Source organism: Rhea pennata, chromosome 27 (genome assembly GCF_028389875.1).
Source record: "Rhea pennata isolate bPtePen1 chromosome 27, bPtePen1.pri, whole genome shotgun sequence".
Classification (NCBI taxonomy): domain Eukaryota; kingdom Metazoa; phylum Chordata; class Aves; order Rheiformes; family Rheidae; genus Rhea; species Rhea pennata.
Window position 1 is genome coordinate 1,479,910 of NC_084689.1, and position 23,548 is coordinate 1,503,457.

Consider the following 23,548-nt stretch of genomic DNA (forward strand, 5'->3'; position numbering starts at 1 on the left):
CCAGCCTGGCAGACCCCACAGACCCCCCTCCCCGGGAGACCCTCCAGACCAGCCCTGTCCCATCCCCTCCCCGTTCCCAACCCTTTGGTGCCCTCTAGCGAGCCCCGGCCCCACGGGGAGGCCCCGGAGCCCGGGATTTTCCCTCCCGCCCCTCGGCTGCGCCTGGCCCCGTCCCTCACCGCACCAGAGGCACCTTCCAGCTCCGCCCAGCGCTACCCGCTCCCGGCCCACGGGAGAACAGGGCCGGCTGCGGCCGCCCACGAGCGCCCACGCAGGGAGGTCCCTGGCCGGGCCCCGCTGCGCCCGCGTCACCCCGAGCCGGACACCACGGGGCCCCCCCCAGGGAAGAACATCCCCAAAACGCTCGGGCTTGGGGTTTGCTACCTCGGAGCTCGCTCCAGGGCCCAAGGAGGGGGGCAGCAGGACTGCACGGCTGCTCCCCCCCCCCCCCCAGCACCCCCCAGGACCAGCCCTCCCTGCTGCAGGCCCAGGGGGGGGAGGTCGGACACACTTGCTGAGGGGGGTCAAAACTGCCCCAGCAGCCTGGGGAGCTGCTGCCTGCACTGACCCTTCCCTGCTGGGGAGGGGGCTCAGCACCACCGGGGCAGGCTCAGCAACGGCCTCGGCTCCCCAGGTAGCCCCAGTGCAGGCGCAGGGCGACGCGCGCGGGGCTGCAGCACCCCAACACCGCTCCCCAGGGGGCTGGACGCCGGCCGAGGGGGCTGCAGGCGCCGGGCAGCCGCAGCGAGCAGGCCCAGGGGTTTGCGAAGCGCCTTCCCTCCTCCCTGCGCCGAGCGCCGGGGACAAGGAGCTCACTGCTTGAAATGCCCCGTTTTTAACTCCACTCTCCCTTTTGAGGCTGCTCCCGCAGCAGCGGTGACCACGGCAGAGCCGGGAGGCTCGGCAGAGTCCTCAGCTTTCCCTGACCACCGGGCCACCCCCGGACCAGGCCCTGCGTGCGGCTGCGGTGGCAGGGCTGCGAGCAGCGCCCCAGGCAGGGCGGGGAGCGCTGAGCTCCTGTGCAGCCACCCAAAGGCACTTGGGTGCTTTGAGCAGGTGGAACTTGGCCCAGCTCAGCCCCGAGCCAGCTGCCAGCAGCGAGGGCCACAGCAAAGCAATCCACAGAGAAACGAGGGGCCGGGCACCACGCAGAGCACTGAGTCCCGCTCCGTCCAGGGACCGTTCCCTGTGCCAGCCGTGCACATGGGACGGCGCAAATGGGGACAAAAGCGGTGAAGCGTCTCCGAGGAGGATACAGGAAGAGCTGTTCAGGAACACACAAGACACCTCACATCCGTGTGGTTGTAATAGCAGACGCTCAAACACATGGTCAACAAGGAGCACGTCTGACAGACGACACCCCCACAGTGCCTGGGGGGACCGAAACCCGGGGAGGGCTCGGGCTCTGCCGGGCTTCAGACGTAATACTGCAGGCCGAACTTCTCGTTGTCCAGCTCGCTGGCCGGCCGCAGGTAGTAGAGCTCGTCTAACGTCGGGGGCACCCAGCGGTCGGTGTGGAACAGGGACTCCCCGACCTGGAGAGCGAGAGCCGGCGAAGAAGCCGCGCCGAAGCGGGCGCTCGGCCCTCGCCGGGCAGGGCCCGCGCGCGGTCGTGGCAGTCCGCGAGCCCCCGCAGCGGCCACCGCCGCGCGAGTGAACTTTCCCGTCAGGTCTAGGCTGATGCTGCCAAACACGAGACTGCCCCAGCTCCCAAGGGAGCCCCACAGGTGCCCAAAGGACCCATCAGGGCCCAGGGCCATGCCAGGAGCCCCAGCACCCCCGGGCTGCACTGCGCAAGCCTCGGCTTCCTCCGCAGGCCACTGACGCCCACAGCCCCCACTACGAGCGGCGGCACCGCTCAGCCTGGTCTTCCTTCCTTCTGTCACCGCCTGATAAACCCGGCGGGGTACCCAGGTCCCGGGAGACTCCTCCAAACCCAGATAATCCGAGCTCACAGAGGAAAGAGGACACAGACCAAAACCCACGCGAGCGGCCAGCCCCCCGGTAAGCAGCACTGCTCTGGGGAGCGCCACGGAGCGGGCCCCAGCACTCCCACTCACTGCCTGCTCCTGCCCCTGCCCCTTCCCTGTGGTGCCTGCGAGTTACAAACCTGCCACCCAGGAACATCCTTCATGATTTTAGCTTCCTCGTCCAGGTTCTGTCGTAGCAGGCGCAGGGTCCTGTAACAGAGGGAAAGGTTGTCCCCCGATCGCGAGGCCACAAGCGGGGCGGCAGCATGCCGTGCAGGCAGTTAAACCTCAGCCACACCTCAGCCTCAAGATCTGTTTTCCAGAGCACAGTCCCAGGCTGAGTAAGAAGCCTGTGCTGCTCTTTCCCTGTCACACACAGCAAGACCCGCACTGGGAGCCCTCAGCAAACCCAGTTTGCGCTCTGGGGGAAGCGATCTGATGGTGAACGCAGCCCCACGGGGGGCAAACAACCCACCAGGGCATGCAGAGCCGAGGGAAAGCGCTCAGGACTTCCTACGCTCTCCTCGTCCACTCCGGCAGGGCACAGCAAGGCCCTCCAGGCCGGGACCAGCCCGCTAAGAGAGCCCCGGCCCAGCTCGTGCTCTGAGCGTGGCGAGACCCAGCAGCCCCCGCGGACGTCGCCCCCCTCCAGCACCTGCGGTCCGACTCAGCCTGCAGCAGCGGCATGAGGGCGATCCGCGCCTCCAGGTCCTCGATGAGCAGCCGCCTGCGGAGGGACGGTGCAGGGTCAGAGCCGCCCCCAACTCTCGGTGCCGCGGGGTGGGGTGAGGGACCCGGAGCCCCCCGGGGAGGAGCGAGGGCTCCCAGGGAGGGGACCGAAGGGGGGAACCGGGGCAGGAGGCGGAGGGGGGCGGGCAGGGACCGGGCCGGGGGGTGCGGGAGGCGCGGAGGCCGCGGCGGGTCCCGGAGTCACCTGCGCTCGCGGTTCCACTTGACGATGGTGTAGTAGCCCAGCAGGAGGCTGCCGATGCCCAGCGCGAAGAGGCTGTAACCTGCGGGGAGCGGCGGCGGCTGCGGCGGGGGGCGGCGGGCCCGGCGCCCGGGCCCCCTCCCGCCCCCTCCGAACCGCGCGGGATCCGGCCCCCGCCACCCCCCCCCGAGGGCTCCCCCGGCCGCCGGCCCCGCACCTGAGAGGCCGCGGCGCGGCAGGTGCCGCTTGTAGTCGATGGGCCCGTACCCGCCGGGCGGCGGCATGTCCTGCTTCACCTTCCCCGCCGCCGCCGCCGCCATCTTGCCGCCCCCCCCCCTTCCTCCTGCGCGCGCCTCGCTACGCCATATCCGCCGGCGCGCTCACATAGACGCACTCAGCGCTCACACGTGACTGCTCCCCCCTTCGCCGCTCTTAAAGCGGCGATGCCGACGGAGCGCGCGCGGGAGCGCGCGCGGGAGCGGGTCCCACCCGCCGCCGCCGCCGCCGCCGCCGCCGCCGCCGCCGCCGCCGCCGCCGCCAGCCCGGGCCGCGGCCGGGCGCGCCCGCCCTGCGCGCTCCCCCCGGGGCAAGCCCGGTGCCTTCTGCCGTGCACGGCCGGCACCGGTGCAAGGCTGGAGCCGGTGCACGGATCCTGCAGCCGGACCCCTGCGCGTGCCCGGCACCGGCACCGGCGCGCACACCGCCTGCGCGTGCCCGGCACCGGCGCGCCCGCCCTGCGCCCCCCGGGACCGTCACGCCGCGGCCGCGGCCGCGACCGGCTCAGCCCCACCGCGCGGGCAGGATCGGCGCCGGCCGAGCCGCGTGCCCGCGCCGCGGGAGCTCAGCGAAACACCGGCGGGCACCGGCAAGCGTGCAGCGAGCACCGGCCGCGGCGCCCGGAGGCGCCTGCCCGGCCCGGCCCGGCCCGGCCCGGCCGTCGGCGCGGAGGAGGCAGCGCAGCCGGGCGCGGCGGTCCTGCCTGCGCGGCCCCGGCGCGGAGATGCATCCTCTCGCCCCCGGCGTGCGGGGGGGCGGCGCGGGGCTCGCGGGGCTGCCGAGCGGCTCATCCTCGATGCCGGCGGCATCCTTCCGTGGCGCCGAGCAGCGGGGCCTCATCCCGCGCCGGAGACCCCAGCGCCCCCGCGCACCCGGCGCGGGACCCGGGCGGACCTGGCCGCAGGGAGCCGGGCGGTCGTGGAAGCGACACCGCGCTCCCCCCGGCTCTTTTCTTTCCCTGCCGCCCCCCCCCCCCGAGCCTGCTAAGGGCTCGCTAAGCCGCTGAACGTTGCAGATCGAGGTCGCTCCCGTCTTAGCTCTACTCGGGGTCCGTAATCCCTCGGACGGAGCTGCGCAGACGGCCGCGGCCGCGCCGGAGCCTTCGCGTTTGCCCTGGGAAAAGGCAGCGCGAGAGGCCGCCCCGCCGGCAGCGGGTCCCCGCGCCCCCCGGTGCCCCCGATTCCCCCCCCCCGGCGGCCCGTGGCGGGGCCCGTGCGAGGCGGCGAGCGGCGGCGTTTCGCAAGCCCACGGGTGTTTCCCACGGGAAGAGCGGGCTGGGCATGGGCTCGGCGCCGCCGGAGCTGCTTCTTCCACCCCGCAGCAGGCCCTGCGCGTCCCCCCGTGCCGGGACGCTGGCGATTCTCCCTCTGCGGGAGCTCCGGGAAGCAGCCGGCCGGGGAGCCCCGGATTCGGGCCGATACGGGTCTCTCGCTCGCTCCCTTGGGCTTCCCCATGCAGGCTGGGCGGCAGAGGAGACGCAAAGGCTCCGCTAGCTCGTGACGAAGCTCGTGGAGCTAACGAGCTGGGCAGACGGAGGCGCGTGCGGCAGCAGAGCCCTCGGGAGGACGCAGGCGCCGTGGGAAGTCGCCGATGGCGAGGCTGCAGCCCGCTCGACCCAGGGGATTCCTGCTGCACACGGGCCCTTCCCAGGCTGGGGCATCCCGCTGCTGCACTGCAGCCGGAGAGAACGTGTTCAGTGCGGTTCCCATCTACTGCCGCAGCCGTTAAGCCTTGATTTACTGTTTTCTAGGTCTGTCAAATCTTTTTTTTTTCACCCTAGAAGCTTTAGCAATCCCGCTGAACGGCCCGATCCCGCCGCTCGGGACCGCGCGCTCGCCCGGCAGGCGTCCTCAGCAAAGCAGGAGGATCGGACACAGCCCTCTCCTATAACCATCACAGCTGTTACTTTGGATTTATTCTTTTCCTACCTTTAGTTAAATCCTTCCTGGTGAAAGAGGTCAGGCGAGGGGCCGGGCGTGGGGCAGGAGCGGAGCGGCCCGCAGGCCCTTTCGGCGGGGCTCAGCCCCGCTCTGCCCCAGCACCTCGGCTGCCAGCCGCAGGAGCTGCCCCTTTCCCTTCGGGGTGATATCCCACGGCTGACGTGCTGAGCGCTTTCCCGCTTTTGAGTCTAACTTAAGAGCCAGGCTGTATTACTGCAAAAAGGGAACAGAAACAAAAGCCGTTTTGCTTTTCAGCAGCAGTTATTTTACAGCTTTAGTTACCTGACAAACTTCCTTTTTAAATAAATAACCTCTAGCCTTAGGAATTTAATTCTTTATTCAAATAACGGTTAAGGCAAGCAACGAGCTCGATTTGCCCTTTCAGTCTGCACGTGAGGATAAGCCTTGCCGGGTTACGACTGCAGCTGAGAGCAGTGGCGATGAAGGCACCTACCTGGACGGGGCACGCGCGCCCAGCAGCCGCGCCGGGAGCGCTCGGACGGGCCCGCGCTGCGGCGGGCGCCGTCGACGGGAGCCTGCAGCCGCCGCCAGCCTCGCGTCCCCGGGAAGGGAGAGCAGCCGTCCCCCGGCATCCCGCCTCTGCCCTGCAGTTTACAGCCTGCTCGGATCCGGGACGGCTCAAAATACGTTAGCTGCCTCTTTTCTGCGTCGTGTCCAGAGCCTGGAAGGGAGACTGGGGAAACAACGTGAAAAACAGCTTTTCAGATTCTGCCTGTATTTAAAAAAGTGCTTATGTTTCTTTCCTAATGCAGCTTAGGACGTACTGCTGCTGTCGCAATGGAGAGAGGCTCCCGGGCTATACCAAAGAGCCAAGTTTTACTGTCTTCTACTGCATCCATCACAGTTTCAGGTTTGGGGAATTTTCTTTTTCCTCTCTGGGCTGAGGACAACACAGTAAGATGCAGAACGTGACAGAGCAGCTTCCACTTTCTCAGCATTGGAGAAAGACAGCCGAAACGGCGGCGCGGGAATCCAAGCGACTGCCCCCCCCCGCGAGACGTTTCAAGGTCCCGAAGGCCGTGGGCAAGGTGAGCTCCTCCGGCGAGCTCCCACCCGGGCGCCCGGAGGGAGCTGATGCAATCCCGCCCCGGAGTTACGCGCTGAGGCGTCTGGGCTCAAGCCAAGCGCCTGCGAGACTGAAACCGCCGCCGAGGTCCCTGGCGTCCGAGGAGGCGCCGGCGCTCGCTACGGAGGGGAAGGGCCGGCGGGGAAGAGACGCGCCGCGAGCGGCCGGGAGCCGGGAGCTTCCCCTCCCGCCGCAGCGCCGCCCGGGCGGCCGCTTCGGGCCGGGAGCCCGAGCGATCTGGCAGCTGGATTCAGCAAGCAGAGGAGAGACTCGTCCGCATCTCCCGGGGAAGGAATAAATCCCCCCAGGGAAGGAAGACGCAACAATTCGGGTCCTGGAGAGGATTTAGTTTGCTGCACATCCTGAAATAGCAACCCGATTAGAGACCGAGCAAACCCTTAAAAAAAGTTCCCTGGCTAAAAATAAAACCGGTTGCAGACAGCATTTCAGAAGAGGTGTCAGGACGAACGACTGGAGCCTTCGCTGCTCCCAGTTAGCGCTCTGGAGGCGTCGGGCGCATCGCTCCGGCGGCGCAGGCCTGTCTCCGGAGCGAGCCTCCGGCACAGCCTTTCCCCAGGGAAGGAAGAGCCGTGCGGGAGGCTCCGGCTCCGGCCCCCGGCTGCGAGGGAGAACCAGGACTCCGCCAAGGGGCTCTGCTCCAGCCCTAAACCACGGGGCCGCGACGCAGCCTGCGCCCGCGTTGCCATCGCCCGCGAGACGTGGAGCGACGCGGAGCGACGCAGCCTCCCGCCGCCGCGGCCGCCGCAGCGGCTCAGCCTCTGACGTGCTGCCCGGGCTGGCAGCAGACCTGTAATTTCCACTGGCTGAACGTGGAAACTCGAGGGGGCCGCGGGCCGCCTCGGGCCCACGAACTCGGCGTGTTTCAGGGTGGACTGTAGTGGATTTAACGTTGTGGGTGCCAGCGGTCTCTGCACTGGAGCACGCTCAGCACCGCGCAGTCACCTCGCCGGCTTTCAGATTGCTAACGCGCCCGGGAACGGGACCCTTACAGACCATCTCCCGCGGTGAACTGGTTCGGCTGCCCGCCTGAGCACGCCAGCTTTTGATATTACCACCTTCCGCTGCTTTAATCCACATTAGCTTGATGTTTCTTGTACCAAAATAGCCTCGCATTAATAGCTTGCACTTCAGCAGTTTTGCATAACGAGACTTCCTCAGTGAGAACCTTCCCTAGCACAGCAATTACAGAGCTTCGAAGAAAACCAAAGCAGCTTGAATTAAACTGGTTTCTTAACTTGCATATTCAGAAATCTACAGATTTTCCTGTTCTAGAAGGTCAGAAGCAACTTGTAAAAGACCCAAAAGCTCAAACCTCAAACCAACGCCACCCACGCGCAGAGCTGAACGTCTCAATCATCCGCGAAGACGAAGAAGGTTCAGGTCCAACACGGCCCGGGCACAGCCCAGCAGAGCCTGGGAAGAGGCGCGGGCTGAGCGGGCGTCCGCAGCGCCTCTCCCCACGCGCTGCCACCACGGCGTTCTCGGCTGCCGGTGCAGATCTCTTCTCAGAACAAGATCTTCCTAGGAAGACGCGCGTGTTGCGGGGGCTACGGAGCACCTGTTCCTGTAGCAGCGACCTCTTCCTTGCTAGCGCTCTGCCACCGCAAACTTTCAGCGCGACTTGCACGATGCTCCCATCTCGTCAGCTCTTGTAGCTCCAAAACGCGGTGTTATGATGCCAAAACAAGTTATTCTGGCTTTCAACGAGGACAAGATGCTTTCCTTCATCAGTATCTGCACCAGGAAGGCTAGCAAGAGCTCAGCCAAAGAGCAACCCTCCCTCCTTCCTTGAAACAGCATCTTCCAATTTACTGTAAGGCGATTGCTAAGTTTGCAGCAAAACTCTCTGTTAGTCTTCTGCATCAACGTATAGCTCCTACTGGGGCACCTGCAATAGAAATTGCAACCAAAATATTTCTGGCAGGACGAGACTGGGATGTCTGACCAGATGCAGAGGCTCTCCAGCACTAACTGCCTAGACTACGCGGTTCGGAAAGGGGTTTGCTGCTGCCTACGACACGTGCGCATAGGGCGAATTGCGAAGGCTGTGGAAGCAGCAAAGCCAAGCCTGGAGGCTCCAGAGAAGAGCCCACTGGCTAGTGCAAACCCAGCGCACACCCGACAGGCCACCACAGCCACTACTGTAGGTAAAGTGTCTGAGACTCGATCCACTGGACGACTGAATCCCGAGTTGTCCGCTTCGGTCTTCCCCTTGTCAATACAAACACACGTGCTGCGTGCAGCAGCCTGAACCGTGCAGGCTGAACGGAAAAAAAAAATCTATTTTCTCTCTCTCAAATTGGACTTAATTATAGAGCAGGAGCTGGGTCTCTTCTTCCCTCTTTCCCATCGCCTTCCTCGTTCCAAACGAGCGGCTCCGGCACATGAGCTTTTTCGGGAAAGCCGCAGTTCTCGGCCTCGCTGCAGACCGCAGGGAGCCGAGCGGCGGCCGGCCCGGCCGCGGGGGTGCTGCCGGGGCGCCCTGTCCTCGCAGCGCCCCGCGTTTAGCTGTTGTTTCAGGAGCGGCATCGGGTTGACGGCTCCAGCCACGGCGTTACGGAGGAAGGCAACCGCAATTACCGTGCTCTAGCGCCTAGCCCGCTCCTTTCTCCAAATGGGAAAGGAAGCGAAAAGCGGGTCGGCGGCCGGCGAGAACAGCGTGGCCAGCAGGTAAAAACGGATGAAGGCGGGCAAAAACGAACCCAAATTTCCACATGGGTTTTTATCTCCTCTTCTTTCCCATTCTCCTCCCATCAGCTTGGTTCGAGGGGAGAATTTGTGCACACAGTCCCCCCTCCAAGAGCAAAGGAACAAACCTTGTACCCAAACAGCTTTTGAATAAAGAAGGATCACTGACAAACAGACATTTGCATCAGAATAAGAAACATTCGAAAACAGGAGCCCGTTTCACACGCTGGATACGCCGAGAGATGCTGACTGTGGTAAGCAGGCCGGCTCCGTAGCATCCACCTCCGCAGGCAGAGCCCTTCGGATGAAGGGATGGCAGGAGAGCTCTTTCAGGACACCTGACACATCCGTGTACTTGAAATGAGAGACGGACACAACAGTTTGTCCATTTGTTTATTGTCATCCAAATACTAAAAATCCCTCACAATACAATATACAGTTACTGATTTCAGATTCTTCCTCCATTGAAACTGACTATCAGGTTTTAGTGGGAATTTTTTTTTTAATTTTTGTTTTATTATCAAAGATTTAGAGTCACAATAAATACGAGTGACAAAAACATACCCTGCGCTGGCGTAACGTTACTCTGTTACACTTCTGTTAGGTGATTATAAATCTTTTTCTTTTTTTAAAAAAAGCACAATGCAAGTTATTTTGCTAAATGCAATATACAGCGTAACTCTGCCTTAAGCAGACAAACACTACTGCGGTTCCTTGAGGTCTTTTTGCATTATAGATATATATATATTTATATATATATTTTTTCTATATATATATATCTATATATATATTTATATATTATTAAAAAAATGCCTTCTGTGCCCCCTCCTTCCAAAAGGAGAAAGTGACAAATGAGCCGAATAGGGTTTCTGATGAGACCTGTCTAAGCCTTCTCTGGTCTACTGAGTTCTACAACCTAAGTCCCTCAGTTTCAATTCTTAACTGTACTTTGGTAAAATTTTTTTTTTTTAGTAAGCAAAACGTGATAACTAGGTCTGATAAGTCAGAGGTAAATGAATGGTTCCTAAAACAACAATAAAAATATCTATAGAAAAAAAATCCCAAACTATCTTGAATTTAAGATTAACCAAAAGTCTTCCTCAATATTACAGCTGGAATGCCATTTACAGGAATCCCTAGAATACAAAAATTAGCAAAGTCACGCTTTACATGAACTGGAAAAGCTGTCAAAGTTGACTGCACTATAAAAATAAAAGGTTCAACCAGGCCACTTTTCATGTTTCTGAGCAAAGAACTGTAATCCAGTCCACGCTCAAAAATCAAACAGATAATAAATTAGGTTATAAAAAAATAAAATTAAAAAACCACACAGCTCCCAAATTGCAACACTGGTTCAAATGAAAATCAGGGGTTTATTTCACAAGTTGCTAAAATCTAAGTACAATAGTCATTTTCATTATTACTGTATTATAAAATCTTGTAGTTGCAACGTCTCAAAGAAAGGTTATATGGCTTGCAAGAACCAACGCTGCTCTAACCCTCTCCCCAGGAGAGGGGGGAAGCAAGCAGCCTCTGAGCAACGTCAAACCAGCTCATGCAGCAGTTTGCAGCAAAGCAGTGGAGGCTTGGGGGAACAGGACATGGGGCGTGTTGCAGTATATTCCACCTGAATGATACCAGTTTACACGTTACACTGTCAAGCAGCACGTTCAGTCTCTTGCTGAGGGAGCTTTAAGTAAAACGGTCTTTTCCAGGAGAGGGCTGATGATGTTACCTCCTTCAAGGCCCAAGCGAGTGCGTCCGCAATCTACACTGTACTGGACAGCTCTGCAGCAGGAACTAATAGCCCTCAGGGCGGCAGGAATCCCAAACATGACAGTAGTACAAATAAACCAAAGATTTGTTCTTGAAAGTGTGTCTAGAACTCCCCTCCTCCACAATTCCCAAACAACTTAACCTTTAGGCCGTAATATCACTATTTGAGTACTCAATCTAATTGAGCTTCTCCGTCTGTTGTTCATTGTTGATTTTTTTTTCCATGAAGGGGAAGATAGGAATGGGGAAGAGAAGATTTGGAAAGACTGTAGCAAGTGTTTTAACAACTATTCTAAACCTAACATATGATACTTTAACTAGCCCAGTAAAACACTACTCAACGGAATACGCAGTTTTGACTATAAAGGAAGAAGCAATTCTTCTGGCATTTAACACATGTATACCACTTAAGTCTTTTTTCCTGGTGCATTTATCTAAAACTTTGCAGAAACACATATGCAATAAATATATATTCTAAGTTACCTGCAACACTCCAAGAACCATAGATTAAAAACAATGTCAAAACTGTTTTGGACCCCAACAGCGCAATAGCCACATAGTATTTTCTGTTCATTTACAAAGCCTCCGAAACAATCCTGCCCCAAAACATTTGGATTATATTTGTAGAGTTTTATTATATATTGAATGAAAACATTCCAGTCTACTGTGGCTAAGGGAGCAAACTTTTTTAAGAGAGTAGGTGCAGACTCATTTTTATTTACACTTCTGGATCTTAAGTCTGCCCTATCCACTGTGCTGAAATTCAAATTTACATGCTGCTGTACTGAACTGGAATTTTCCAAAAAGGTTTTGACACAGCTTTTAAAACAGGTGATTTTAATACTTCTGCCCCTCCTTCCAGTCCCCTCTTTCCAGCATCAGCTGAAGCCAAAACTACTCCGATACTGGAAGAAAATTGTTAAATTGTCCAGGTTTCCCAAAAAGGAGTTTGAATTTTAATTGAGAAGTTAGATTTTCTTTTTTAAACAAATGCACTTTTCCCAGGTCATTCAATAGTACTAGACATTTTTATCAATGATGCGATAATGCAGGCATTTGTCAGAAGAGAGAGAAAAATTAAAAAAAAACTCCGCACATTTAAGGAACTGAAACATTCTCATACTATTTCAAAGTGCAAAAATAAAATGCACTCAATTTCTCTCTCCACATCTCCCATTCAAAAATATCTTGGAATGAAAAGAAAAATTAAAAACTCAAACTAATTCCTCTCATCCCCATTTAGCTCTTAATATACATTTGTAAAACAAACAAAAACAGTCAAATTGAAATTCTAGGGCTTTATACAGCAACAAATACCATTTTGCAAAACTAGGTTTTCTATACTACTCAACAGTTTTCAAGAGTATCTAAATACTGAAGTTCACACAACAGAATAGGGGCTAAAACAAATGTGAGTTTTCTTTTTCACTATGCAATAGTTAGATCTTAAGAGGGACGACCCTATACAGTAATTGGTTTAAAGTGAGATCTAACCGCAACTGCTAAGAAAATAGATTCAGCATAGACTGAATAGTAACCCCTCCCCCCCTTTTCTTTTATATATAGATATATAGATATATATATATATATTTTTTTGCAAATAATTCTTATCAGCACTACTTCTAGTGCTGATATGCAACCTAAGTAGTAAGGCATGTATTTCTGCCACTTGAATTCAATTTTAATTTGGGAGAAGCACAGGGAAGAAGGAGAGAAGATGATGAGAACAAAAACTGGACCTGATGAATTTGGATTTAATCTGTGGAATCCCCAAAATATATTAAAACCACATAGAAACGTGTCCTTAAAGCAGGGTTACCTAAAGCTCTATCAAAAATGAAATACTGAAGTGATGGGACAGAGGAGCATGCTTGGTACTCTTGGAAGAACGGAATTTTAGAGGGATCAAGGTAGGCAGTCCTGCCCAAAACATGCCCAGCACGTGCTGGTACAGCCATCACACCACCAAAGCACGGATCGTGAAAGACTGCTTCTCGGTGGGTAACAGCAGAGGAAAGAACCTGTTACCTGACTGCAGCCTCCCAGTCCTCTGCTCCCTCCACTCACCCTTTCTGATTGCGTGCAGCTTCTGGAATTCCTAGTTTTTTAGTAAAATTTCCCAAAACAACTCAAAAAAATCAAAAACAGTTTCACTTTTAAGTCTCTGGGAACATATGAAAGGCCCAACTGCTCTTCGCTGAATTAGAAAGACTGAACAAAGGTGTTTGTCTATTCAGTAAATTAGATTTTAGACTACCAAAAGTTCAAAGTCTATTCAAAACAGAATCCAACAAAAGTGAGAGACTCCTGCACTGGTTCCCACCTACCAGACAAGTTTTGGTGGCAGCCAGTCCCTTAGAAAAACATACTCAACTGGAATTTGAGTTTGTACTTATTTATCATTAGCTCATCATCAGACGATTTTGAAACATTATAATCTGTAGACAGCCTTCCTGGTTTGAGAAGGGGCAGGGAAGAAAAGCAAACATGAATTCAGCTCACTAAATGCATCTGCAATATCAAGCTGAAATTCCTCTTTCCTTGAACTGATATCCATGCTTGATTGCGAATGAACACCGTATTCTTGGTGAATGGGTAGTTATTAATAAAGAAATCGAAGGCAGAGAGTCATTAGTCCTCCTTTTGTGCTGGTGACAAAAAAATCCAAACTAAATACATAAAGCCAAAAAAAAAAAAAAAGGGAATTCTTCCCCTTCCCTGACAGCCTTCATCATCAGTCAGTCATAAGAATCTGATAACCAAATGAGCTGAAGTCTTTCCCACCCACGTGGTGTCATTTTCTCATAGCAGGGACAGCAGCACTCGATGGGATGAGGAGTGGTCTTCTTGCATCCTATGAAGCCTAGGGCATATCCAGCTGGGATTAAAGCAGATTCCACTGTAATGTGGTATAAAAAGGATGGCAGAAACAGGTTAAGTCTTCCTCTTGGTCATTCCTCTGCATTATTTCCACGTGGCAGACTGTGGGATGGACCGTGGGGGAATCATATCCAGGAGATATTCACGCTGGCGGTCTACTGCTGAAGACGACTTGTGCACAGCTAAACTAGGATTAACAAAAGGTAAAGCCCCACCTGATAAGATACAAAAGACAGAGGAGAACAAGCATCACAATATGGTAAAAGTACAAGAAAACAAAATTAAAAAAAAAAAAAAAACAGTGGAAAAACCCTGCTATATTCACATTTTACCCAAATGAAAATGGATGCTTTTGAAATCTAAGCAAGCATTAGCCCCCACTGGTCACAGAAGGTCAGATGCCTTCAGAAACAGAAAGCTTCCAAAATCATCTGAACTGATTGCCTTTGCATTGACAGAACTCGCCTCTGAGAGGCAAGATTTTGTATGTGGAATTAGATTTGAGCAATTCTCTGCAATAAAATTATGCTTTAAATGCTAGATTAATCTTAGGAAAAGGAATATTCATTCAATACTGGGCAAGAAAGTAGATCACAAAAGAGCTAGCTGCTGCAATGTTTCCTTCCTAGGGATTCTGATTATCACTTAAAGAAACAAAACTTCACGTCAAATCTTCACAGCCAAAAAAACCCAAAGTAAAATTAGAAATTACAAACTGGAGTTTGTATCAGAGCAACAGTTTTAGCTAGCAGTTCAAATCATGAAGAATTCTACGAGTATATACTGTAGCTTTACCTAAAGCAAAAAGATCTATTGTATATTGCTTACAGTAAAGATAAAACACCAGTCAAAATTAAATGACTGAATTCAACTGCCAGAATTAAATGACAAACTCCTGCATTGCGGTAGTGACTGTGCATATAGACTCAGTGCTGAACGGTTCGCTACTACATTAAATCTATACGTAACTGTAGAGCTGCACTGTTTTTATATGGTAGCATTTGATTACTTCTGATGATCACAAAATACACCAAGAGTAAGTGCAAAAAACAGTATTAAGAGCAAAGCCTTCGCATTGTCAGGTCTTCATGCAGGAAGCGTACAGATAACTGTAACAGTGTTTTAAAAAAAAAAAATTAAAAAAAAAAAAAGAACTATGATTGTTGGACAGAGTGCAGCTAATAAATACAAAGAAAAGAAACTTTAGAGAAAAATCTACCTGTGTTGATGGGAGTCTTCTTCCAGGTGGCAGCGCTGCCCTTGCTGACAGGTCTCTCGGCATGCTTACCTGGCCTACTCCCAAGTGCTGCTGCAGACGATGCATTCTGCAACTTGGGTGACTGGCTAAATGCATGCAACACTCCTCGTGGAGCTCCAGGAGGACCTCGAGACATCTGGCTCGCAGTCTGGCAGGAGAGCAAAGAGTAAGACGGGTACAGCACGTTTCTTTCAAATACAACAGCCCTGGCCAATCTTTGCTGTATCTCTCTCTCTCTCCAGATCTGGAATGGACTATTAGTCTCAGGGCTGACAACTTCAAGTGATCCCTACATCTAAATAAGAAACAGCTTTGTACTTCTGAAAGTATCTGTAAGAATGGGGAATTGGTCAGCTGCAAAGCAGCAAGAAAGTACTGCATAAGCATCTCCTTACACAGACAACGCTCTTCTCCCTGTCATCATCAGTACACCTTGATTATTTTAACTCAAAGAAGTACTTAAGGAGTTCCCATCTTCTCTCAATTCAAAGGTGGTTTTAAAAAGTGTAAAAGATCCAGTCTTCACCATGGGTATTACTCATTATCTTGAAACTTCACAAAAAACATTTGTTGTTCCTGGCTCAAGTCAGATTTTTTCCTGTCTTAGGTAAATTTATTCTTGGGTATTTGCACTGGAGAAAGATTTACCATTTAGTACGTCCTAAAAAAAATTCAGGAACATGTTTTGTGGCATACAAGCTAAAAACCCAAGGATAATTACAATGACTCTGCAGAAAGGACATCACCTACTTCTGCTCTTCAGGTACAGAGAAGATAGTTTACATATCATCACAATATGATGGAACAACATTTTAAACTCAAGCACGCACTGTGGAGCTCAAACAGAACAAGAAGCTCATGCAGCAGCTTCACATCTGCACGCTAAACACCACAGTGCCCACACTGTATGCCTGGAAGACCAGGCGTTGTGGGACCTTTGCCCCGCCATTGCTGAGATACGGCTTCCTACAGAAAGATCCTCACCTGCTTGAGAGAGTGGTGCTGCACTATAGGCTCTGACTTGCTCTGTACAGGAGACGCAGTCTGTTGCAGTATCCTTTGCTCAATCTCCTGTTCTTGCTGCAGTGCTTTTACAAAGGCAGCCTTCAGTCGGTTAGTGTGCTCAGCTTTCAAGGCCTTTTTCTGATTTGATGTCATACAGGTTTCACACATAATGGTTCCATTCTTCTCCTCCCTCCAACGGCAGGTGAAGTCAGTCTTACACTGTGCACACATATAGGGCTCGCGAGATGATGCAGCAACTGAAATTTTACCTGAAGAACACAATCAGGTTAGCTCAGCTCCACCTGCAGCTTCTATGGAATGAAAGTTAAAACTATCTCCCCCTAAAGTGCGGGACAGGGAATTTTACACCTTTGCTCCATCTACATAAACTAGGCTAAAACTGGATTCTTCCTTCACTTGGAGGCAATTTCTCTAGGATATCTATCTCATTCCTGCCTGTGAATGTACTGGTAGGGAATCCACTGAAAATATATCATTGGAGAATTCTGTATTGATGGCAAACAAGTGGATGGCAGGAAGTCAAAAGCTCTAGGGAGAACCAGATACATTTTAGAGAAGTCTTTGTAATTAATGTCTAACATATAAGAAATCAGATCATTATGAAACTCTAGAATTGTGTAGTTAAATAAAGCAATCTGAAAATTATCAGAGAAAGTGAATCCAACATTAGACAGACTATAAAAATTTAATCATGCAAGGTCTGATACTCCTTGCTGCCTGTTTTTTAACTAGAGTCTAAATAGGAAAGGCTCTCTCTTCATTTACAAGGAAGATTTTTTAATGCTGTCTCACCTTGAGTTTCCAGCAAATTCTGTACAACTTCTTCCAATCCAACTAAGTAAATAAATTCATTATTGGCTGCACTTGGCAGGAAGTTCATCTCTGGTGCAGGTGGTTTCGGAGGAGGGATCTCTAGCAGCGTTTTCTCCAGCTGCTTCCGCAAGGCAAGCTTGGCGGCAGCTTGTCGGCTGGCTGGCGAGTCGTTGGAGTTCACGATGGAAGCAGCGCTGGTCGTAGTAGCATTAGCCTGAGCAGACGTCACAGTTGTACCTTTTATTGAAGTTGGTGAAGCCTGGAAGGAAATTGGACACATCTTGGTCAGTGATAAGTGCCAGATTGTTCAGCCCTTTCGAAATACATGCTGCTTTCTACTGAGACAGTCAAAAGGGAGGGCAACACCAGTGTTTGCTGTAACAGTGTTTAAAAAAAAAAAAAAAAAAAAAAAGGAAAAGAAAGAAAGAAAAAGTGTGTGCAGTGAAGACCATCTCCCACTAGATCTTATTTTATGCAGGCTAAATACCTGCATAATACCTAAGACCAAGCAGATCACAATACATATCTAAGCTTAGATATTGCAGTATTATTTGTAATAGGAGATGCAATATGTCATCTAATCCTCTTATCCTTTTCCTAAAGAACTTCATTTTCTTTTGCTGATCATTTTTAGATACTGGAAATTTGGAGGGGGGGGGGGAAGTACTTTTCCTTACGACTTTGTCAAGTCATGAATTTTAATTATAAAACAAAACCCTATGCTTCTTGTATCTACACTACTTGCATGCCAACATCAGTGTTAGATGTTAAGTTGCTGCTTCAGTATCTTTTGGTGTTTCAAAATAGGAGTACTAATCCATTTTGAGTTCTGTTTACTAGAGCATTCATTTTATTTATGCTTCTTAAAGAAGAAAAGAGACTATTGTAAAGGATGGTTTCACAGTGAAATACCAAATGGGAAAACTCAGGCCCTACATTCAGATCACTGAAATGTATATTCCTTCCCAATTATCTGTAGTACTTTTTTCATTCCTGTACGCAATAGGTGAATATAAACACAGAAGTTGTCTGCATAGGAAGAACAAAGAGCAGAATTACTGCAGTAATAAGCAACCACATAATTTAGATGACTGCAGGCAACATCAGTTAGAGATACTAACCAGAAGATCGGTAATTGCATCTGCCCACCTGTATTCTCAAGATTAATGTTATGTTTGGTACAAAGCTCTGGAACTCACCTGTGGAATATTGACAAGCAGGCTGGTATTGGGGACATTGGCGACACGGATCAGACCCTGTTGTATAATTCTCTGCCCCTGAATTTGCACACTGGGGACGGATGCCCGTGGTGCCAGCAGCAGCGGAGGCGGCCCTGTGCTGGAGTGCTGTCGGATGTTGTGGATTTGCTGGGAAGACACAGAAATGGGCTGATGTGATGGTTCCATGAAGGATGGAGAGGATTAGATAGTGGGAAATAAGTGGTGGAAGCCAAACGGAATGACATGATATGATGGAATTGAGGCAAGGCAGGGAACGCAAAAAAGCGTGATGATTAACATCCTTGTCAAAACGTGGTATTTCTCCCTTTCCCTCTGTCAAAATGAAACTAGTAGAATGTAACATTGAAAGAGATGCTTGTGTCTGAGGCCATCATATTACGGCCAAAACAGTAGCACCAGAGATCTAAAGTTTTCAAGTCAAATTTCTTTCAGAATGCACAGTAGTAAAGCATGTTTCATTTTAAAGGCATTAGAAAAGCTATTTCATGGAATGAGCAGATTTTCTCCATCATCCTAACAGAAAGAAAATGAAATACCAAATCTATACTTTCTTCCTTAGTACTGGCTACGCAATAGATAAAAGTAGACCTTTTACTAAAATATTAATCTTCATTTAACAAGAAAACATTTTTTTCCCCTGTATCTCTCAGAAGTCATAACTCTAGAGGAACATATTAAATTGAACACTGCATCCCTAACTCCTTTAGAGGCACCACTATTTTCTTATAGGTGATAACAATCTCACAAATCAGCACCTTCAGATTTCCAGCTCATTATCTCATTTCAGCAGCTCTTTTTCAATCTGAAGACAGACACAATGAGGAAAAAAGTGAGTTTTAGCATTTAAAAAGGTGAAATTGATAAGACAGGAAGAATAACAAGGAAAAGTGAAAGAACAATGAGTTTCATTTCCTCTGATGCTGCTTTCCTAAACAGCAGGTAAAGCTGGAAGCCTGTAAAGTAGCTTTCTTAAAAAAAGACAAACTTCTTTGGTCCTGCTAAAGGAAGAATCATATCCCATATTACCACAAAGTTTTCTCGTGGTTCACTGGAAGTGTTATGGAGCAGCAGAATGTGTAAGCATGAACTGGAATGATGTGGGAACTTTCAGTAGCAATATATCTAGCCCTATTAAAATCCTGCAAGAACTACACAGAATCCTTCTGGACAAGAAGAAAGATGACTAAAAAATATAGTTAAGAAAAGGGAAAACAGAATATATCTACCATGAGGCAAATACTTACCTGTGCACCTCTGACAAGAGGTGGCATTACTATCTGTGTGTTTTGCTGAGTTCCTAACTTTGAAGAAGTCTGCTGCCCACCACGGACCAATGGAGGAGGAATAACAGTGCCTGGTATACGTGTAGAAGAGGTCTGCAAAACAGAAGATAATTCACTTGTTCTTTTTTATTCTGGCATATTTATATACATGCTTTCTTCTGTTGGTTAGTGTGCTGCTAAAGCAGTATCTGAAATTTTACGCAGCAATACAGACGTATATAAGGATGGGATAGTCATCTGGCTACATGCTCAGAGACTGTTCTCTCACATCCTACATGGAATCAGGAGGTAAAAAGCAGTTCTGAGTAACATTTTCAACCAAAAAAATCCACGAAATTTAATAGCTTCAGAACTGCTGTACTGCAGACACTGAAGAGATGAGCCGTAAGTGGAGTGAGAGAGAGTGGGGTACATGAAAGCAGCCCCAGGAATATTCATCTGCCTTTTGTCTCTCCTCTCTGGCTGACATGATGAATGCAACATCTATCACATCATTGGGCCAATGGAAATCAGGATCGGAAGGATCCAGGAGAAGACTGGGCCAGGCTGGCTTGAGTTCAAAGACAAGTTTATTTTTTCTGGGATTAAGAGAACAGGGAATTACAAAATGCTGTCTTCAAGGAGAATCATGGGCCAGACAGAAGCTGGAGATGCAGGAACCTGGGAAGGTGAGAGGATTGGACACACGCATGTATGTGGGAAGGAAAGAGGAGAGTGGAAAGGAGGGCAAGCTTAAAGAAAAAAAAAAAAAGATAAGAAAAGGAGTCAGGCTAAAGACATGTGAAAAACTGCTGTCCGTGCTTTCTAGGCTGCAGACTATTAAATCCTCAAAGTCTCTCATAATGTTATAAAAGGTGATACAGCTTCATGCACCACTTACAGTCCAGTAGACCGCTAATGCTATGCAATCTAGTTTGAAAAGCACTGTTCAAGAGCACTAAACCCCTCTACCCTATTAGTGTGGATTCACACATCTTGCCACTTCCCTCACTCAGGCCCCAAACTGACCATCATCCATGAACTGAGACTTCCAAAAATACCAAACCTCCTACTCTCACTACTTATCATATGTGCACGTGTGCATACATTTAGTCAAGGGAGAAGTTTTACCCATTTCTGTTTTGCCTTTTAACTAAAGACCAAATGTTAACCCAAATCCTACACGCAGGAATTAATAGAAGTTTTACAGTCAAGCAAAAGCAAGTGCAGATTAGGTTAATTTGCTTAAACATTGCAAATTAAGACAAAATGACCAGAATTCTGGATTCTTAGCTCCCAGCTCTCTGCCCTGAGCACTGCCACATACAACCAAAGTTTCACTGCCTGTTTGCTGAAGATTTAACGTATGGTCCAGTTCCTCTGAAAGTGCTGTCTTTAGTGAAGGCAATTTGCCTCAAGGAATAGACTACTCCAAAACTGTCAAACTGCTTTAAGTTTTGTGACTATTTCCTGAAGTGATAGAAAGGTTAACCCTTCCCTCAAGTATTGTATTTTAGGGGAACTAAAATAAATTTAGAACATACAGTGGCAATTTTTATTTTTTTTTGTGGCCGAAAGATCATTTTCAAATGACGTGTTGGCACTTCAAGTGAAAATTTTTTGTGCTGAATCAACTCCAAAATTTGTTTGAAATGAGCCCAAGATAAATAATCAAAAAAGTTTTAAATCCCAAATTGGAAAAAAAATATTATAGCTCAAAAGGAAGATTAGGTGGACATGCGTCAATTTGCTCTGTGTTTTTTTCCCACTACCCAAAGATTCCCAATATTTCATTTAATTTAGTCTAAACCAATACTTTTTCTATGAGCAACTGCAAATCAGCCATCAAGTCAGGGGAGGGGGGAAAAAATCCCACGATTCACTCAGCTCTTTCAGTTAATCATGCTGAGAGTAGAGCACCTGGAGGGTACAGCAATAGGTTGCCACAGTATTTCCATGTCAGAACTCCAGGGCATCCTTTTGGCCAAAGTCCTTAGTACTACTAGTATCCTACATGTATTTAACAGCAGAGTGGGTTAGTCCCTTCAGGATGATCAGGCATTGAAAGATAAGCTTATGAGAGTTACCTGCGGGTGACAGCTTACTTCTATCTCCCACCCCATCAGTTCTTAAAAAGCTTATAGCGGGGCTTGTGGGAGTTAGCATTGGATCTGTTAAAAAAAATAATTAAAAAAAAATTAAAAAAGCTTCTGCCTGGATCCAAGTTATTTATGTGGAAGGATTGTTTTTCCTGTAACTGTCTTCTCCTCTAGTGCATAGCCTAAGCCTGGCAGCCTAGCCCACCCCACTGACCTGGAGGGACGGCTTGCCCGCAGGAACACTCTGCGTTCCCCGCACCAAGGGCGGAGGGGTGGCCACAGCACTCCCAGAGGAACCAGCAGGCTGGAAGAGGAAAAACCAGAAAGAAAGCAGACGAGTGTAAGGGTGTAAGCAGAATTACAGAAGCTAAGGGAATAAAAGCGTTTACCTCCTTGCGCCTTAGTAAGAGATTCTTCAAAGAATGTGGTTTTCCCCCACCCCCATCCCTTTCTTCTTCCAAGCATCTAAACATGCATATTTAAGTGAAGAAGTTATTAGGCAAGTATAGATAAGATTATACTAAAAAGTAAAAGCGCCTATACACCAAAAGCATAGCAAAGTAGAAGTTGATGTGAACAGTCTGAGCTTACAGCCTGCTTCAGTCTTATCAGCCGTTATTCTTGGTCACAACTAACTGAATTCAAGCGTAATATAAAGTGAACAATGTTTAAGGAAAAGATTTCTTTGATATTAAGAAGCATAGAACATGCCATTTCACCCTAATCAATTCAAACATCCAAAGCTCACTCGCTCAGCATGCAGCAATGAATTGTGTGAGGCAGGTTCTTGCACTGGTTTTAACTCCATCTACTGAAACACGCAAAAGTCCAGAAGAAAGACACCAGTAAAACAACCAGAACCAGTCAACAAAGATGTACTAATTTCCATCTGCAGAGTGAAGTGCACTTAAATCTGTACCTCGCCCCCCCCCCATCGAGTCAGCAGCACACACTGTAAAATAAAATAGTTAGTTGCCATTGTTACAGACACTTGAAATTTATGCTAGTCTTGGCAGCGGTGCATGGGGTGTCCACACCCCTCTTCTCCTCCCAACCATCTCTGCTCATTTCCTACCATCCTCCACCTCTACCCTTTGTGCAGCATGAACAGCGTAAGTAGAGAGCCAGATCAGGGAACTAATCTGACACCTTTTTAGCTTAGTTAGTTTCCAACAGATATCAATTCTCTCCCCAGCACTGTGTGTGTGATGGTGGGGGGGAGAAGGGAATTGAGGGTGGGAGGGCTGCACCATTCCTTCCAGGGGCTGCCTGGATTTCTGTCTGATTAAAGCGTACATCTAACCACAGACTTACTTCACCTGGTAAGACGTGGAATCCAGATTTGGAGTTCTGCCACGCACTATAAAGAACACAGCGATCAACTGCCAGTTCCCAGTGGTTGGGATTCAAATGCTTTAATAAATGTGCTGACAGGTAAAGTTATTTGCAAGAATCTCTTCCAAATGTGTTTTAGTACTCTCTATGCTGCATTAAGGACTGCATGGAGTGTTTAATACTTTGAAGTATATTACATTCACAGATGTATTTAAGTTTCAATAAAAAGGCTTTTGGCTTTTAGACATGGTTGCTAGGATAACTGTCTTGTCATTTGGTCCTGACAAAACAAAATCAAAAAATGAAAGAAGAATCTCTCAGAAATGAATCATTTACAGGATAAGACCCTACAAACTTCATGAAGATTTTACAAGAAGCGAGATGTGTTTTATCTGAAAGCTATGATATACTCTGTAGGTTGGTTACGACAACTGCCATAGTTGTTGTTGTTTTTTTTCCCATTCCAAAAGACAAGGTGATAAATATCTGTAAGAAAATAAATACCTTCTGAGTAGTGGTCTCCTTCTGGATTTGACTTTGCCGTAACTTTTTCAATAAAACAAGCTTTGCTTCTTCTAACCGTAACTCTTCTTTTAGTTGTTTAATCATTCTCTCGCGCTCCTCTGGACTGCTTTTCTGCAGGGCCAGTTAAGGCAATAGAGGGTGGGAAAAAAGGGAGGGGGGGGAGAGGCAAAAAGATAGATACCATACAAGTTATGACAAGAACTTACAGCAGTCTAATTGTCATATATGTCTTAATATCACTGATATGCCTGCAGTGTATAGGCATAAAAACTAAGTACAGAGAAAGAACATTCAAAGGTTAAAAAAAAAAAAAAAGACTTTCAAGATTTTTCACTAGTAAAGTGAGTAAAGAAAATAAAATGAAGTCTCAGAAAATGAATCTGCACTGGGCCATGCTGCATAAGGAATACTGCATCCACA

General features: G+C 49.6%; 2 protein-coding genes across 8 annotated transcripts in view; both read right to left on the bottom strand.

Annotated features, from left to right (window-relative positions):
* Positions 1-1,288: 1,288 nt before the first annotated feature.
* Positions 1,289-3,262, bottom strand: NDUFA13 (NADH:ubiquinone oxidoreductase subunit A13). The gene is made up of 5 exons (XM_062596182.1): positions 3,119-3,262; positions 2,905-2,983; positions 2,626-2,697; positions 2,111-2,180; positions 1,289-1,535 (listed from the first exon to the last, which is right to left on the bottom strand). The coding sequence occupies exons 1-5, from the start codon at positions 3,219-3,221 to the stop codon at positions 1,416-1,418; spliced, it is 444 nt and encodes a 147-aa protein (XP_062452166.1). The 5' UTR covers positions 3,222-3,262; the 3' UTR covers positions 1,289-1,415.
* Positions 3,263-9,292: 6,030 nt separating this feature from the next.
* The window catches only part of GATAD2A (GATA zinc finger domain containing 2A), a 71,933-nt gene continuing 57,677 nt past the window's right edge, over positions 9,293-23,548 (bottom strand). For 4 of the 7 annotated variants that reach the window (XM_062596139.1, XM_062596140.1, XM_062596142.1 and 1 more), the window contains 8 exons: positions 23,108-23,239; positions 21,483-21,572; positions 19,152-19,283; positions 17,866-18,054; positions 16,646-16,925; positions 15,812-16,101; positions 14,789-14,975; positions 9,293-13,784 (listed from right to left, as the gene is read on the bottom strand). In XM_062596139.1, the coding sequence (XP_062452123.1) occupies positions 13,654-13,784; positions 14,789-14,975; positions 15,812-16,101; positions 16,646-16,925; positions 17,866-18,054; positions 19,152-19,283; positions 21,483-21,572; positions 23,108-23,239 (1,431 nt within the window). In that variant the 3' untranslated portion in view covers positions 9,293-13,653. The remainder of the gene's footprint in view (positions 13,785-14,788; positions 14,976-15,811; positions 16,102-16,645; positions 16,926-17,865; positions 18,055-19,151; positions 19,284-21,482; positions 21,573-23,107; positions 23,240-23,548) is intronic. The other 3 variants (XM_062596141.1, XM_062596144.1, XM_062596143.1) reach the window with 3 other exon arrangements.

What these genes read in the sequence shown, in the direction of transcription:
- NDUFA13 (XM_062596182.1), bottom strand. Translation starts at nt 3,221, where the DNA reads ATGGCGGCGGCGGCGGCGGGGAAGGTGAAGCAGGACATGCCGCCGCCC. An exon ending in AAGTGGAACCGCGAGCGCAG is followed by an intron (nt 2,698 to 2,904) that starts GTGACTCCGGGA and finishes GTCCCTCCGCAG; the next exon opens with GCGGCTGCTCATCGAGGACC. An exon ending in AGGATGTTCCTGGGTGGCAG is followed by an intron (nt 1,536 to 2,110) that starts GTTTGTAACTCG and finishes CTCGCTCTCCAG; the next exon opens with GTCGGGGAGTCCCTGTTCCA.